The following is a 14,919-nucleotide window of genomic DNA, read 5'->3' as shown; positions in this document are numbered from 1 at the left end:
ACATAGGCTTCAGATTTAAACATTTGTCCTTGGAAGCTCGATTTAAATGACAAATCTGATCGGTAATTCACAAAAACAAAACAAAAACAAAACAAAAAAAACACGAGATTCTGCAACATAGTTTGAATCTTTCCAATGAAATTGCCTTTTTTTTCAAAGACATTTTTTTCTGTTAAGATGCTTTTTCAGATTTCAAGCTCTCAGCCTTTTTATTCATCTTTTAGTATAATAAATATTTTTAGCCAAAAAAAAGCTTCTACAGAACAAGGTCTTTAAGGACCTTTGACTGACAGTCGTTTTGAAAAGTTAATTGGGTCCCCTTCTATCCTGGAGAATTCAAGAAGTATGTTCTGAGATCTTGACTTTTATTTCTTCAAAAGGATTTTATAATCAGTGCCTTTAAAAGTCAAGAAAATGGGAGAATGTGAAAAAACAGGAAAGGGTTTAATGGCTCTTACTTGTTATTCCTTTTTTCCCCTTTTTCTTTTGAGATAAAAAGTGGTTTTATCAGAAGCAACTAGTTTCACATTATCTATGGCGCTGCTGGAAGCCTGCCAGCAGAGCAGCATATGTCCCATCCCTTTGATGTGGCTGACAGAAGAGGGAAAGATGGAAATCAGAGAAGAAAGGTGTAAGTGATTTGAAAAACAGACTTCAGGAGGTGAGAGGATTTCTGAGACCATCTCTCATCCTATAATTGGTGCAGCTCAATACATCTGCACCTCTGTGGCAAATAACTGCCGGGCAAGTCTCTGTTTGAATCAGTTTTACCCAGGTTTAACAAGTGTTTGACAAACGCTAGGTATACATTACCTTTGGCTCCAGGCTGCTTGAGCCAGAACTTGCACTTGGCTTATGGTTCAACTTTTGAAACCCAGCTGTTGTGGACCAGCGAGATGGGTTCTTTCTGGACGGTTCTTCTTGAATGTCCAGGACCTCACCTGGAGGAAGGCCAGGCGAGGAGGGGTCGCTACTGCGGCGGACGTTGAGGGCCATGCCTACGGTAGAGGAGGTAGACAGAAAGCAAACCGTCAGAATGATCATTTGAAACAGAAGTTTTGGTGTCCCATTTGGGCCACGACAGACCAATTGTAACCTGGGTAAGATTGGCATGGAATTGGAAAATTTTGTAAATGAATCAAAGAAATGATGAACAATTTTACATTGAGACAAATGGGAATTGTTTTGCTTTTGAAGAAAGCAACTCGTTTGCTTGATAAACTGCAACTGTTCTTTTTAGAAGCAAGCCTAGATCCAGAAGCCTTAAGGATCATGCTCTAACACATGGGTGTCAAAACAGATTAGTTCTCTTTGAAGAAAGCATGCACTAAACACTAGCAACATAGACATCTTCTTCTTCTACTTCTTTTTTTTATACTATTTTTTATCTTGTAATTTTGGCCACTCTGTTTTCCCACGGTATTTGAGTTTTCAGGTCCTTCAAGACATTTTTAAGGACCTTTACTAGTGAACCTAAAGACTTTTTTTCTAGAGCCATTTGATCTTTTTTGAGGCTCTAATGTCTAGAAATCCATAATTCCTTTTTCATCATCTAACTGTCACAGATGGTGTGTCGGCTCCTCCCACACAGAGCTAAAAACATGCTTATTCATTCAAGCTCCATAAAACTAAAACCAACAACTTCACCAATAACTATAATTGAGCTCCAATTTTCTGTTGACTTGTCTAATGTGGAGTTACCCTTTGATAAATATAGAATGTGGCTGTAAGAAACACTGTTAAGTATTGGCAAACTGTCCCCAAAGTTTAAAATAGTTGCAGAAATACTATATATATATATATATATATATATATATATATATATATATATATATATATATATATATATATATAAATATATATATATATAATTATTATTATTATTAATATTATTGCAATAGTAGCTGCAAAAAAGAGTAAAGATCAGAACTCCTACAGGACTTCAAGCTCCAATAAAGTGAGCAAGGACAGGCTTGCAAAAGGCAATGTGAACTACGCGCACTGTCACCACATTGAGTAGTCAAAGTAAAATTCTTTCACATAGTTGAGCCACGCATAAGTAGGTCCAAATAAACAAAACTGCTCCAAGTTTTATTCTATCTTCACTGTTTATTGAAAAATGCTACAGATTCCTATAAAAACAGAAAGACCATAAACGTATCACCAACAGCTGCCATTGAATTGATGTGAAATCTCCTTAAGCCACAAAGATTTCTTTACGATGATGGAGCAGCCTGGATGTAGCAACCACAGTTATGTAAATAGTGAGTCAACCACCTGTCACTCAGCTGTGCATCATTGCAGAGAGCATATGCCGGTGCTAAACTTCCATCTGATACACCGCAGACGTGGCTCGTTGTTGGAAGCTGTTACTCGTTGGCAACGAACATGTGCCAGGATTGCTGCTCGCAGGTAGCCAAGAGGGAAGTTGGATATGTTATGTAACAAAATTAAATGAAAATGGGCATGGAAATGTTAATTTCCTAAAATCTGTGTGTTTAAGATATTTTTTTTTCCTAAAATATATTGTTTTTATTATAATTTGCAAAATAAAGTTTTTTTTTTTTTTTAACGTCCTTACGTTCTGAATTGCTTTTATATTGCATTCACACCATGCATGTAACGCATGTTACTGAAAGCAGGTATGGTGTTCACACTGGACAAGCGAGTAGGGGATTCATCTTCTTTTGTTTAGCTAATGTTTTGAGCACCATACAGTTGTCCCTCCCGTATACTAGGAAGAGGTTTGGTACGACATGTCAAAGCTTTGAAAAACTCGCAAATCTTGCTCCAGATTTATTCTTTCACAGCTCTATTCCATACATAAAAGACTTAATGCCATATAGTTCCAGCAAAAACCGCAATCATTCATTTCTCCTCCTTTTCAAATGGTTGGCACATCTGTTAACTAAAAGGGAGGCCATCCAAACATCATGACCTAATCTGAGTCCCTGATTGGTCAAAGTTCGATCTGATTCAACACATGTTCAGTAGCTGCCTTTTTGTATGTATATCTTGACATTGGTCGTTAAAAAGTGAATCTACTCGTGAACGAAAATCCTGAAACAAGCATTTATTCATGTCTAAGCCTCATTTCCACTGAGCAGTACGATACAGTCCAGTCCTGTATTTTAAGCACTTCCATTGTAAAATGGACCCATTACACAGTACCAACCCATTTCTCTTGAGGGCCCCCATCCATTGTAGGTTCATAGAAAAATGGTACTGGACGGTTCGAGTGAAGCTGTAATTGCCACCCATTGATTGGCAGACAGTGATGACAGCATTAGAAAGAAGCAATATAGCACTAAGCTAGCGGCGGTATTCTTCTTAGCCACCCACAATCTTCTTTCAAACAACATTGAATTTCTGTTATACATGATGCACAAAAAGTAAAGCAAGAAAAAGACGAGCTGCTGGATGACCTCCATTGTTTTTGCTTTTCTAGTCGTAGCACTACAATGACGCAATAACATGCTAGTGGTCTACGCCACGCATGCACCATGAAAACAAACCGCTCAGTGGGAGCGACGTTTAACTGAATTAATTACCATACTGTACCGGACTGCTAATTGAAAACGAGCAGTGGAAACATTGGCTTTCATTGAAAGTGGTCAGTTGAACTCGAGTCACCATGGGTAGTATCAAAGTAGCTTTACAGTGATTTAACCATGCACAAAAACATTTACCCACTTAACTCCACTGCCCAATACTGGTGCCAACCTAAACCACCAGAAGCAATGTGGGGTTCAGAAGCAATGTTCAGTGTTGAAACATGGGTGGGCTAAGAGGAAAAGGAACCTGTGATTTTCAGATCAGAGGTTGACCGCTCTACCTCTGCACCATGGCCTCAAAGATAATAAAATATAGATTTTAAATACTTTATCAAATATACATACATTTTAAATTAATAAAAATACTGAATTGAGTGGAAAACCTTATGAAATCAAATCAGGATAGGAACACATACTTCTATTTTGATATGCACACACAATATGAGGAGTTGAGGACAGTGGATTCAGGGTGCAGTCTGCAAACAAAACTGCTCTTCTGTATGTCCCAGAATCCTCATGCTCTTGTGTAGAAAAAAAACTGGTATAACTGGTAGATTTCTACTTTCAGTGAAAAACGTATTATTTCTACAACTTCCTCTGAGATGACACATGCCCACAAAACCCACCAGCAGCTGGCAAGATAATACAATCCGTACCCCTTTGTTGTAAACGTGTTTCATTTATTTTTGATTCTGACTTCATGGTTTCCTCAAAGGATACTAGAAATCAAATAAAAACCAAATGCTCCACGGAGTCCAGCCAACCAATCAATGAGATCTTTTTTTTTTTTTTTTAAATTAAGTTTAAGATTTAATAACAGCATACAGTAAACTTTTGACCCATTGTGTAATGACTGGTTCATGTTGAGTTCACAACTCTAAGCTGGGGTAATTAATGCCTAGGGTTTATATTAGGAGACTGACACAAGGCGATGTGGAAAAGTAGGGCAGAAAATGACAAAAGTGAAAGGCCAATAGGAGCTTAAATAGTGTATTTATCCTAATTATATTATGTCTTCACGTCGGTGCGTTTTTACAACAGCTAGACCATTTTTCTCTCAGGTAATTACACAGACTAAATATTTATTTCTAACTGTTGGGGAATGTTTTTGTGTGTGCACGTGTGTGTATAGAGACTTACACAAGGCCGTTATGTATTTCCAAGAATACCTCAAGGCTGAGCTCTTCCTGGACATTTGTGAATCTTTGGAATCTGTGACCGCATCGATCTCGCTTCATTGGATATGATTGCTTCCAGATGCAGGCAGACTCAGATGACTATTACTGTGGGTTTATCAGCATTTGTTTCTTTTGAAACAAAGATTTAAGTGGTTTCTAATTGTGTAATGCCTTAGTTGCAACTGCCCTTATGGGTGTCTGCAGATGAAAAATGGGCAAACCTGTACGGGACACCTTGGTGGTCCACATGAAATATCAAGATCATAGATCACTCAGTGAGCTCGTAGAACGAAAATGTTCATGCAGATCTTTTTCTATGAGTGTGCTGCGGGCAACAAGTTGTAGCAAATACATAAAACAAGTAAGGATACCGGTAAGTAATGTGTCATGTGCTGAACACAAGCTCTTAAGTATATGGTTTAAAGTAAGGATTACTTAATTAGCATGTATTAAATTTAGATTAGTTAAATGTATAAATTGATGGCTGAGGTGCACGTAGATGATAAACTATGAAGGTTTTTACATCCCTGTTGACCTGAAGACGTCTTCTTAGCTCAACATTACCTCCAGAATGCACAGATTTCATCTACAAAGCAAAACTTTGGTAAAAACTTTGATCTTTTATGAGTGAAGAGCACATATTATCCTATGCTACACAACACTGGTACAAGCTGCCCAGAGTTGCACTGAGATGATCCTGTTCGGCGCAGAGCATCTTTTATCTTGAAAATAAGAAAAAAAAATATTACATTTTGAGAGATGCTAGGTTCTTTATATATTTTTGCTTTTGTTTGCCAAAAAATAGACATAGTTCATTTTTAATATTTAAAAAAAAAGGTAATGAATACAGATACAAATTTCTCAAAGGCTAAAGTAAGACTATGCGGCTCCTTCAAGGTTTTGATCAGTAGAAAACAAGCACAAATGGCTCTTTTACTGTAAAAGGTTGCCGACCCCGAAGCTAAGCACACCTGATCCAGGTAACCAGCAGAGGATAAGGCAGAGTTTCATAGATTTACATAGATTTTTAATTGAAAGCAGTCTCTTGAACACATGTTTTGAACCCTGGTGTGAACGTAGAATAAAGAAATAGTGTACATAGTGAACATTCTACAGGAGTCCTACAGGCATTCACGTATCATCTCCACACCAAGCATTCTCAGTATGGGATCAGTATGCACTCCTCACTAATGACTAGAATGGGGAACCCTTTGATTCAATCACCTGTGTGTCACAAGTGCACATAACTTACATTATCCTTACAAATATTTCATGATATATTTACACACGCACAACAATGATACATTCCATTTTCATAACATCCATTAAGATACAATCCTCAATGGAAGCTGTGTGGACACTCCTGTCTATGACCGTCAAAGGGCCAGGACAACCCAAAAACCAACAGCAACTGTCAAGTCAAACCCCAACACCTGCATGTGACTAAGGCGTTGTTACGGCTATGGCCGTACTGGTTTTGTTCTGTGTTTTGTGTATTTTGTTTCTGTCAGAGTGGGACTTATTTTGGTCTTGGTTCACCCTGAAGCCTTTTGCTTGTTTTTCTTGTAAATAAACATTTTATCTTTTTTTATGGACACAATCGTTTTTAGTTTTTGTTATACATTTTTCTTAGTCTACTTCTATGTCATGTCCTTGATCCCCTAGACCAAACAAAATCATAGAACTGTATGCTTTACCATTTTTTTTGAATGTTAGATTCACTTTTTATTTTAGTGTGTTTTTCTGCTAATAAGGGTTTAGATATAATTATTTGTTTATGCAAACATCTAGTTCTCTCCTTTCATGTGGGCATAAAAAAGTTTAAAACTAACATGATTCCCTTTAGCAAGGCCCTCTCAATAACAAATCCCCCACTCCAACACTGTGGCGATTCATTACAGATTTGCAGCACATGAATAAAAGAGTGAATTCTTGTTTGTGCGCTCGCTGATAGGAAGGTCACAATATGAAGATGCTCTTTCCTCCCCATCCTCCCTTACCAATCTTCCTCCGCTTATTTGTGGAGGGATTATCCCAGCAGTCCGAGGGGTTTGGTTGGTCCCACATTTAATAACCGGCGCCGCCACTTTAGAGCACGCAAGCAATCGATCCGGACTAAAGAGGGAGCAGGACCGATGGCGGTGGGGAAGGGGGAGCGGGCTAATAAAACGAGGTCCTGATTCAGCCCCTGTAGTGAAGGATTATGGTTGGGGCGCGGGTTCATAAACATGTGCACACACTTCAATTCACCGTAGGGAGGTTGTACCCTCCGGGGGCTATCACATTGTGTTGTCCTTTCCTTATCTTTCATATGGTCATAGTTTGGAGGAGAAATTTCTAAGATTGTGTGAATTCAATTTTATTTGAAGAGCACGTTCCAAAACATCCCCAGTTGACCAAAGTGCCTAATTAGTTAAATACACACAAAAGAAAATTCATTAAATACACATAAATGTTGAGATATTGATATAAAAAACTATAGTGGGGAACAATTTAACAATTAAAAATGCCAATATATCTATGGAACAAGTAGGTTTTTTTGGCCATTATCACAAATTTTTATTTTTTTAGTATTTATCATTACAGCTAAGAGTAGGGTTTCCCCTAATGGACATTTGACAAAACACCAGCAATTTCCAACTGTTTTTTTTTTCTTTCTTTCTTTTTTTTTAGTAAAACAAAACTGGATTTGCTTTAAACTCCTTTCCAAAAATACAACAGTTTAAACAGCCAGAACTCTGCTGAAAAAATGTTGATATGTTGTATTCCAATTGTAGTTGTACAGGGGTCCCTTGCTATATCACCTTTCACTGTCTGCAGTTTTGAGGATTTTTTTTTGTCAAATGTTGCTTTTTTTTTTTTTTTTGCTTTTATAGCGTTTTGGACTGTCTAGCCTGGGATTCAAACCCTTAACTCAAACAGAAAGACTGCTCAACCCTTTAAATTACATCTGTGTCACATTAGAAACCCCCCAATGTGACAGATCATTTTGAAAAGGGCTTTTTACATATTTTTTTAGTCCTATTTTTACTTTCAGGACCAAGTCAATTCCCTAAAAACGTGTTAATATTCCATCTTTTACATAATAATTCTCAGGTGGGTAAACTTGTGTCATTATTGCATATTTTTTGTTGATTTTTTTTTGTTGTGTGTGTGTTTCAAACTGTCCTGCTAAGCATACTTTTATGAGGTAACGATCGGATCAGCAAGCATCTGTGTTCATTTTCAGTTAAAACAAAGACAGACAGCGAGCCCTTTGCCTTTAATTCCACGAAAACTGGAATTTATAAAAGGGAACCATGTGCACACATGGTTTTACACAACTGTGAAAAAAGAATCGAACAGTTTTCAACACAAACCAACATTTTTGCATCTGGCCTCAAGGAGTGTTTCTGACCTGATGAAGACTTTTAAGCTGAATAAAGATGACAAATCTGGACACTCTGACCTTTAAGATGCATTTTTTGTAAATGAAATAAAAAAATATTTAGAACAGGTTCTCTTATTTATTCAAGTTAAAAACAAAAAGCGTAACGTAAAAACAGGGCAGGACTATTCTATAAAGATGCGGCTCTAATGTACGGTCTCTGGAATGTTCCAATCATTGAAGCTGCATTTGAAGTAAATATTCTCATAGAAATTTGCCCTTTTCGCCTGTCTGGCTTTTTTTTTCCAGCATGTGGATAAGGTTACAAGGAATACATCCCAGAGATGGTCTAAATAGTTCTACAGTCATCCGTATTCATCAAAGGACTGGAAATCAAATGTGGTAGTACTTAAAAAAATACGAAAGTCGACAAAAGTAAAAACATTTGCATATATAGAGTCCGTCTTGGTAAACGTACAAATAAATAACTAAAAATGCAAAAAAAAATCTTTTCATAAACGGGTGATTTTATGTCCAAAAAGTTGGCATTTCAAAAAGATGGGTTTAGTAAAAGTACATCTGCAACTGGATTGGCGAGTGCACCAAACATCACAGAAGATAACACGCTTGAATGAATCAAAAGGTGGAATTTTTCTGCGCCGCAAGATACGGGTTAGAGGTTCTGGAATAAATAAAGTCCCAAACTGGTATTTATGCACAAATATTTGCTCACAGCGAGAGTACAGGCACCACCGAACTAGACAATCTGCCGGGTATTTTCAGTCGCGGCCTTCAAGTCCTTGTGTAGTGCGGGTCAATGCTCTCACACCAAGATGATTTAAATATAAATACCAAGTCACCGTGGCTTCACGAAATGTCTGAAAGCAATTTTTTTCTTGGGCTATTTTGAATATTTCAAGCCTGGGTTTGTTCAATGTCTGAATAAATTATGGTACGGCTCCATTTTAACTCAGATTGGAGTCCCTTGAGCATGGAGGGGAGAGTTCCACTGAATACACCCTGACCTGAAGAGTCTAAAAAAAGGGATGCCACAGTTCAAGAGTGGTGGGAACCAACTCTGTGGAAAGGGAGATGAAATATGTAGAGGCCTTACAAAGGAGTCTGGCCAATGGAAAAGCCAAACCGGGTTAAGATTCAGAAATGCTTCTGTGAAATATTTGGCTTTGATATAACATCAGAGAATGAGACGAAACAAACTTTAAGAACTAACCGACTTTTACCAAGAGCACAACATGTAATGCATTACAGATAAATGGATCGATGGAAAAATACTTTTAAGCAAAGGGTCGACTATGAAAACAAAAAAATGCTACTTGCCTTTAAAGCTAAGTGCTCACATATCTGTGCAATGCACTTTATGTCTGGCTCTTAAGCACATGGATAGTGTCATGGGCTCTAAGGCAGTCCCCTAGACACCAAAGTCCAAAATGTGCATTTAGATTGTTTTAGTGATTGATGTTTCTGAATTAATGTATTTTTTACAGATGGTATCAGTGGAAAGTTTTAAGAAACAGAACTGCTTATTTTATTTTGCTAGAAACAATCAATCAACGCTGATGCTACTTTATTGATCAATTCTTTTTGCAATGGTTGGAATATGTTTCTAGAAAAGTCTCTTCTTTTAACTTTTAGTTTATTATTTCTAACTTGTATAGATTTGACAAAATATATTTTTATGGACAATAAAATATTGAAAGTTATTTAAGGTTTAAATTGATTTAATCTGGAATCATATTCCTGCCTGTTTTTATTCATACTTATGTTAAACTGATGTTTTTAAAGTTTTAAAAATGTAATTATAGTGTGTTCAATAAATGTTAATCCTGTTCGGCCTGTGACCAAAGGTGTGTTTTAGATTTTGGCCCCAATTTGCGATTGAGTTTTGACACCCCTGGCGTTGTGGCTTTTCTCCACACCAGAATCTGTTGATTTAAATTGATTGCTTAAATACTTTGCTACCGTAAATTGTTGCATATCAACACAAAGCTGCTTTTCTGCGCTTCAGAACCCTCTCGAACTATGTAAACTGCGTAAATGGTTAAAGAGTTACGGCAGTCAAAAGACTAACACAGATTAACAGTTAGAGCTCTGGTGTTCCTGGGTTCAAATGTAATGTTCTTTCTTAAAATATGAACAAATGGTCGCCCCTCTTTTAGTAAAACAGTTCATATATTTGATAATTATCATAATTAGTGGCTATGATCACTTTGTTGTTCTTTGACATGAAGTGGACATTATAATTTAGTCTAGGGGTGGCCAAACTACAACCCATTTGTGGCCCTTCAAACCCCTTAATCTGGCCCACCAAACTGGAATAAATTACATAAATAATCCTTTAAAATGCTTTATTTTCCATGTACCGTATTTTCAGGAGTATAAATCTGTGTTTTTTTCATAGTTTAGCCAGGGGTGCAACTTATACTCAGGAGCGAATTATTTGGGATTTGTCTTTTTTAACATAGATCTGCTCATATCTTCGTTATTTTTCTACTAGCAATCGGTTGCCCTTTAGCAGTTGTTTCCACTTAACTACTAGAGGGCCAGAAGGGGAAGTGTCGTCCAAAACAAACATGGAGGAGAATCTGATTCTTTTCCTCTTTTTGCTATGGCAAATATAAAAGTGACTTATACTCCAGAGTGACTTATATATGGTTTACTTCTTCTTGAATAGACATTTTTTGCCCCTGCGATTTATGCTCTGGTGCGATTTATAATCCCGTTGTCATGGAAGGTGGCTACATGAGACACAGGGGAACTGTAAGACACACCTCCTCCCTTTAAGATGTGGCCACACCTCTCTATGATCCACCACAGGTCCGGACAACCCAAAAACCTATAGCACCAATATGGGTATGTAGGGGTGAATGTATTTAAGCCATTAAACATTTTCTAGGACTTTCCACTTTTAAAAAGTTGAGCTCATTACGAAAAGTTTTATTCTAAATCCCTGATATAATGCTTCAAATACCAACCCGATTAGATCTATATAGTCTTTCAATACTTCACAGACTCTGTATGAGGGCTTGGGATTGAGCAAAGAAGCTGCCTCCCGTAGGATTGCTGAGTCAACCTTCCTTCTAAACTAGAAACAGAAAAATCCTGGTTCTTTCCTCTTTCCAGAAGAACAATATACAGACAGTTTACTAGAGGGAAGGAGGAGAGGATGTCAGCCCTTCGAGACCCCGGATGCCTGCAGCAGCAGACACAGAGACACTTCAGCAACAATAACATCAAAGTGTGAATGTGCGGCCCTCAGAGAGAAGAAAGGGGTAGAACTCCCCCCCGCCCCAAAAAAATCAAACCTGACTCATCTAGGTCAGCAACTCCATATGTGTGTTTGTGTTGGTATTTTGACTTTAGCTGGAAAGCTTTTGTTTTTAAAAATGATAACCCTTAAAAAGTGTTGTCCTTACTGACTTTATTAGAATTTAGGGTCAGTAACCATGTGATAATTTTTTTTTTTTAGGAGTTTTTCCTTACCGCGAGGGAGGGTCTAAGGACAGGGATGACCGTTCTTTATAGTCTGTTTAGTTTTTACCTATTGTGCATATTTTATGACTCCATCTGTGCATCTGTAAAAACTACAGGCATGAAGCCCAATAAGGCAAATTGAATTTGTGAAATTGGGCTATATAAATAAAATTGAATTGAATTGAATTGAATTGAATTGAATAATACCAATGGGGGCGCTCTAGGCCTTTAAAACAGTCTTGCTTGCAACTGGAGCCAAATCAATTCATCTGATAACCACTAGGCGGCTTGTAACACAAATAACTCAGTCCCCATTCGCTTCAATACAAAATAACCCAACTTCATGACATTTCACTCCAAAAAATGCTTTTTCACATCTGTGATCAGAAGGCACATCAGCTGTATTGGATGCATATCCACTTCATAGTTTTATAATTGAGATTGTTTTAAATTTAGGACATTCAGAAGAGGTTGTGCAGTTTGATTGACAGATAGCTGTTGAATTAGCCTACCTGGACATGATCCAACAAGCGACACATGTGATGGTTGGCTATTTACACATTTTCTGAGGGGTTGTTGGCGTCAAAGTGAGCATGGCCGTAGATCAGAAACACTCGCTTCAAATGTGCTTCATCCAACAAATGATGCAACCACCTTTCTTATGTTTATGGTGGGCCCAATCAGAGGCTTCTGGGGTAGTAATGGTTGGAAAAGTGGGAGAACAAGAGTCTTTGAGGACGAGAGCAGCACATCCCAGAAATCATTGGGTTGTGCTGCTAATAAACAAATCAGACAAGCCTCAAACATTGAAAGAACAGAATCATAACAACACATTTGGTGTAAATAGCCTTTTAGTGATTTTTTTTTTCCAGTTTGTAAGAAGTCTATAAATCAGACTCTCAACCTAATATGTGGCCAAGTCACATGTGATGCAATAAAAATGTTGTGAAGGTAAGTTAAAAGATACAGGCCCAACCCTCTTAAACTAATACTGTACTTGTGGGTCAACTATTAATACAGAGAATCGATCTTTCAAACTCACTCAGCCATATCTTGATGGTATAGCCACTGATCATCCATCCATCTTTCAAACCCACTGAATTATTTGTGTTGCTGGAGCCTATCCCAGCTTCTGGTGGGAAAAGTTGGGGCACATCCAGAGAAAATCTTTAGTCTGTCACAGGGCCACACACTTACATTCACACCTACGGCATCATTTATAATCTTATATTAACACATGGAGCGTGTTTTTGGACTATGGGAGGAAATCGGAGTGTATGGAGAAAAGTCACACATGCTGACGAATACATTTAAACTCCACTACCGAAAGGTCCCAGCCAGTATTTGAATTTCAGTTTGAACCAGGTCTTTTTTGTAGCCCTGACATTTACTCTATATACTGCATCAACTCACATGGAGGGTAAAGCTTCTCTTGATCAAGGCCCAACTTTAGTACCAAACTCCCTTTTTCATTGTAATATTAATTGATTTATGTATTTTTTATTTTTCTTAAGAAATAAAGTGAATGTTTCTGAGACAAAGCAAATTTTAAAAACCTTTTGAAATGCCACGCAGCACAAAAATTATTTAATAGCACAGAGATTCATGCTCTTCTTTAAATTTTGATTTCTACAAGTAAGACTTTACGGTCTAAAAGCTGTCAAGGACAGTATTGTTACAGAAATAATTGAGAGTCTCAGGGACAAAGAAGTGCATCATATCTTTTTGGTCTAATTAATACTATCTCATCTGTATTGATACAACTCACCTTCAGCATACTGCTATCATAGAGACTTTTTTGGACTCTTATCATTTAGTCACGTATGGCTATTCGCTTGCCAAAAATGGGCAAACTAATACCAGATACCCAGGTTGCCTACATGAAATTCTGAGACCGTTCAGAGAGTCCGCAAAGAGAAAATGTTCTTGCACATTTTTTGTACGGATCGTAGCGAACACTTCCATAACATGTATGACAAAGGCAAATTTTTCATTTCTTCATTTCATTTAATTTTCTATCTTGTCAGTGTTGTTAAAGAGATAGGTAGGCACTACTTACCCGGGTGCCCCGTAAGGCACAGTAACTTTACAGTAACTTTACCAGTACTTCACGATACATTTACTACAAACACGACAATCATGCAAGCCACAACAGCAAGACAAATCTGCGCCCCCAATCCTGTCTACAAACCTTCGAATGACCAACTATCTGCAGCCCCTGTACAGGTCAACTAAGGCCTTTGTTCTGCAAAGACAAGTATTTCGAACACCACCAAGAGGTCTTTGTGAGTGTGCTGTTTAACTGAGGTACTGCCTGATGGGATCTAACTCCGAAAGCAAATAAACTTTATTAAAACAAAAAAAATCCCCCACTCTCCACTCACGTACAACAGCCTGTGTGAGATCAGAGCCGCTCAGAGTCAAAGGCTGTCAGAGAGGACTTCTTCTGAAAATGCAGAACAGAACACAGTGGAAGAAAACAGGAAAGAAGTCAGGAGCTCCACAGAGAGACAAGAACTTATGTTTTGACTGTTTTCTAAAAAGTGAATCCGGGAAAGTTGGAAACAGATGGTATTTTGATGTGCAAAGTCGATGTTTTAGACATGCATCATGCTGATCAGTCACGCGTTTTATAGAAGCAAAGAAGGTTTCAGCAGAAATTCAAGGCAGGGGGCCATGAAAGGTAAGAGTTGTGTGGAGAAGCAAAGTTTCTGTAGGTAGTCAGAGCCTTTGAAAGAAACATTTACTTTTTGGTATGGAAACAGTGAAAAGAGAGGCTTTTAAGAGGATAATATTGTCTAAAGTTATACCCAGATTGGTAGCCAGTTTTCATGAGGACTACATGAATGCGTAGCTATAATATTAAGTGGCAAATCGAGTCAGTCACACGTCAATAAATCCCTTCTGTCACTCTTTACTGGTGCTTGCATCTGACACCACTGAACTGAATTTCACACAAGACGTTTCTGGAACTTGATCTTAAGAAAAACTTGTTCGATACGAGATTAGCTTACTGTTTTTTTGCACTTTTAGTGGAAACAGTAAATGGTGTCAGCCAAGGTTCACAGTTTTAGAGCTAAGCAACCTGAGTAGTCTTTGATAGGTAGTCTGTCATTATTAACCATGTTTTAGTTGAGGAATTTCAAATTTATGTAGCTGTTGATGATAGATGCTAGAAAATAAAAATACCCTGCATGAGATCAAAGGTTTTATCTGTTATTCTATTTATCTATTTACTCTTTACCAGTGTTGGGCATCTCACTTCAAAAAAGTAATTAGTTATAGTTACTAGTTACTTCTCCCAAAAAGTAATTGAGTTAGTAACTCA

At 37.6% G+C, this 14,919-nt stretch overlaps 1 protein-coding gene across 2 annotated transcripts in view; it reads right to left on the bottom strand.

Annotated features, from left to right (window-relative positions):
- Positions 1–14,919, bottom strand: part of LOC112151407 (partitioning defective 3 homolog) — a 438,282-nt gene that overhangs the window by 279,157 nt on the left and 144,206 nt on the right. For both annotated transcript variants that reach the window (XM_024280344.2, XM_024280343.2), the window contains exon 4: positions 814–998. In XM_024280344.2, coding sequence (XP_024136112.1) covers positions 814–998 — 185 coding nt within the window. The remainder of the gene's footprint in view (positions 1–813; positions 999–14,919) is intronic.

The sequence above is a fragment of the Oryzias melastigma genome, linkage group LG20 (assembly GCF_002922805.2).
Source record: "Oryzias melastigma strain HK-1 linkage group LG20, ASM292280v2, whole genome shotgun sequence".
Lineage (NCBI taxonomy): Eukaryota > Metazoa > Chordata > Actinopteri > Beloniformes > Adrianichthyidae > Oryzias > Oryzias melastigma.
This window is presented reverse-complemented; position numbering and strand designations above follow the sequence as displayed.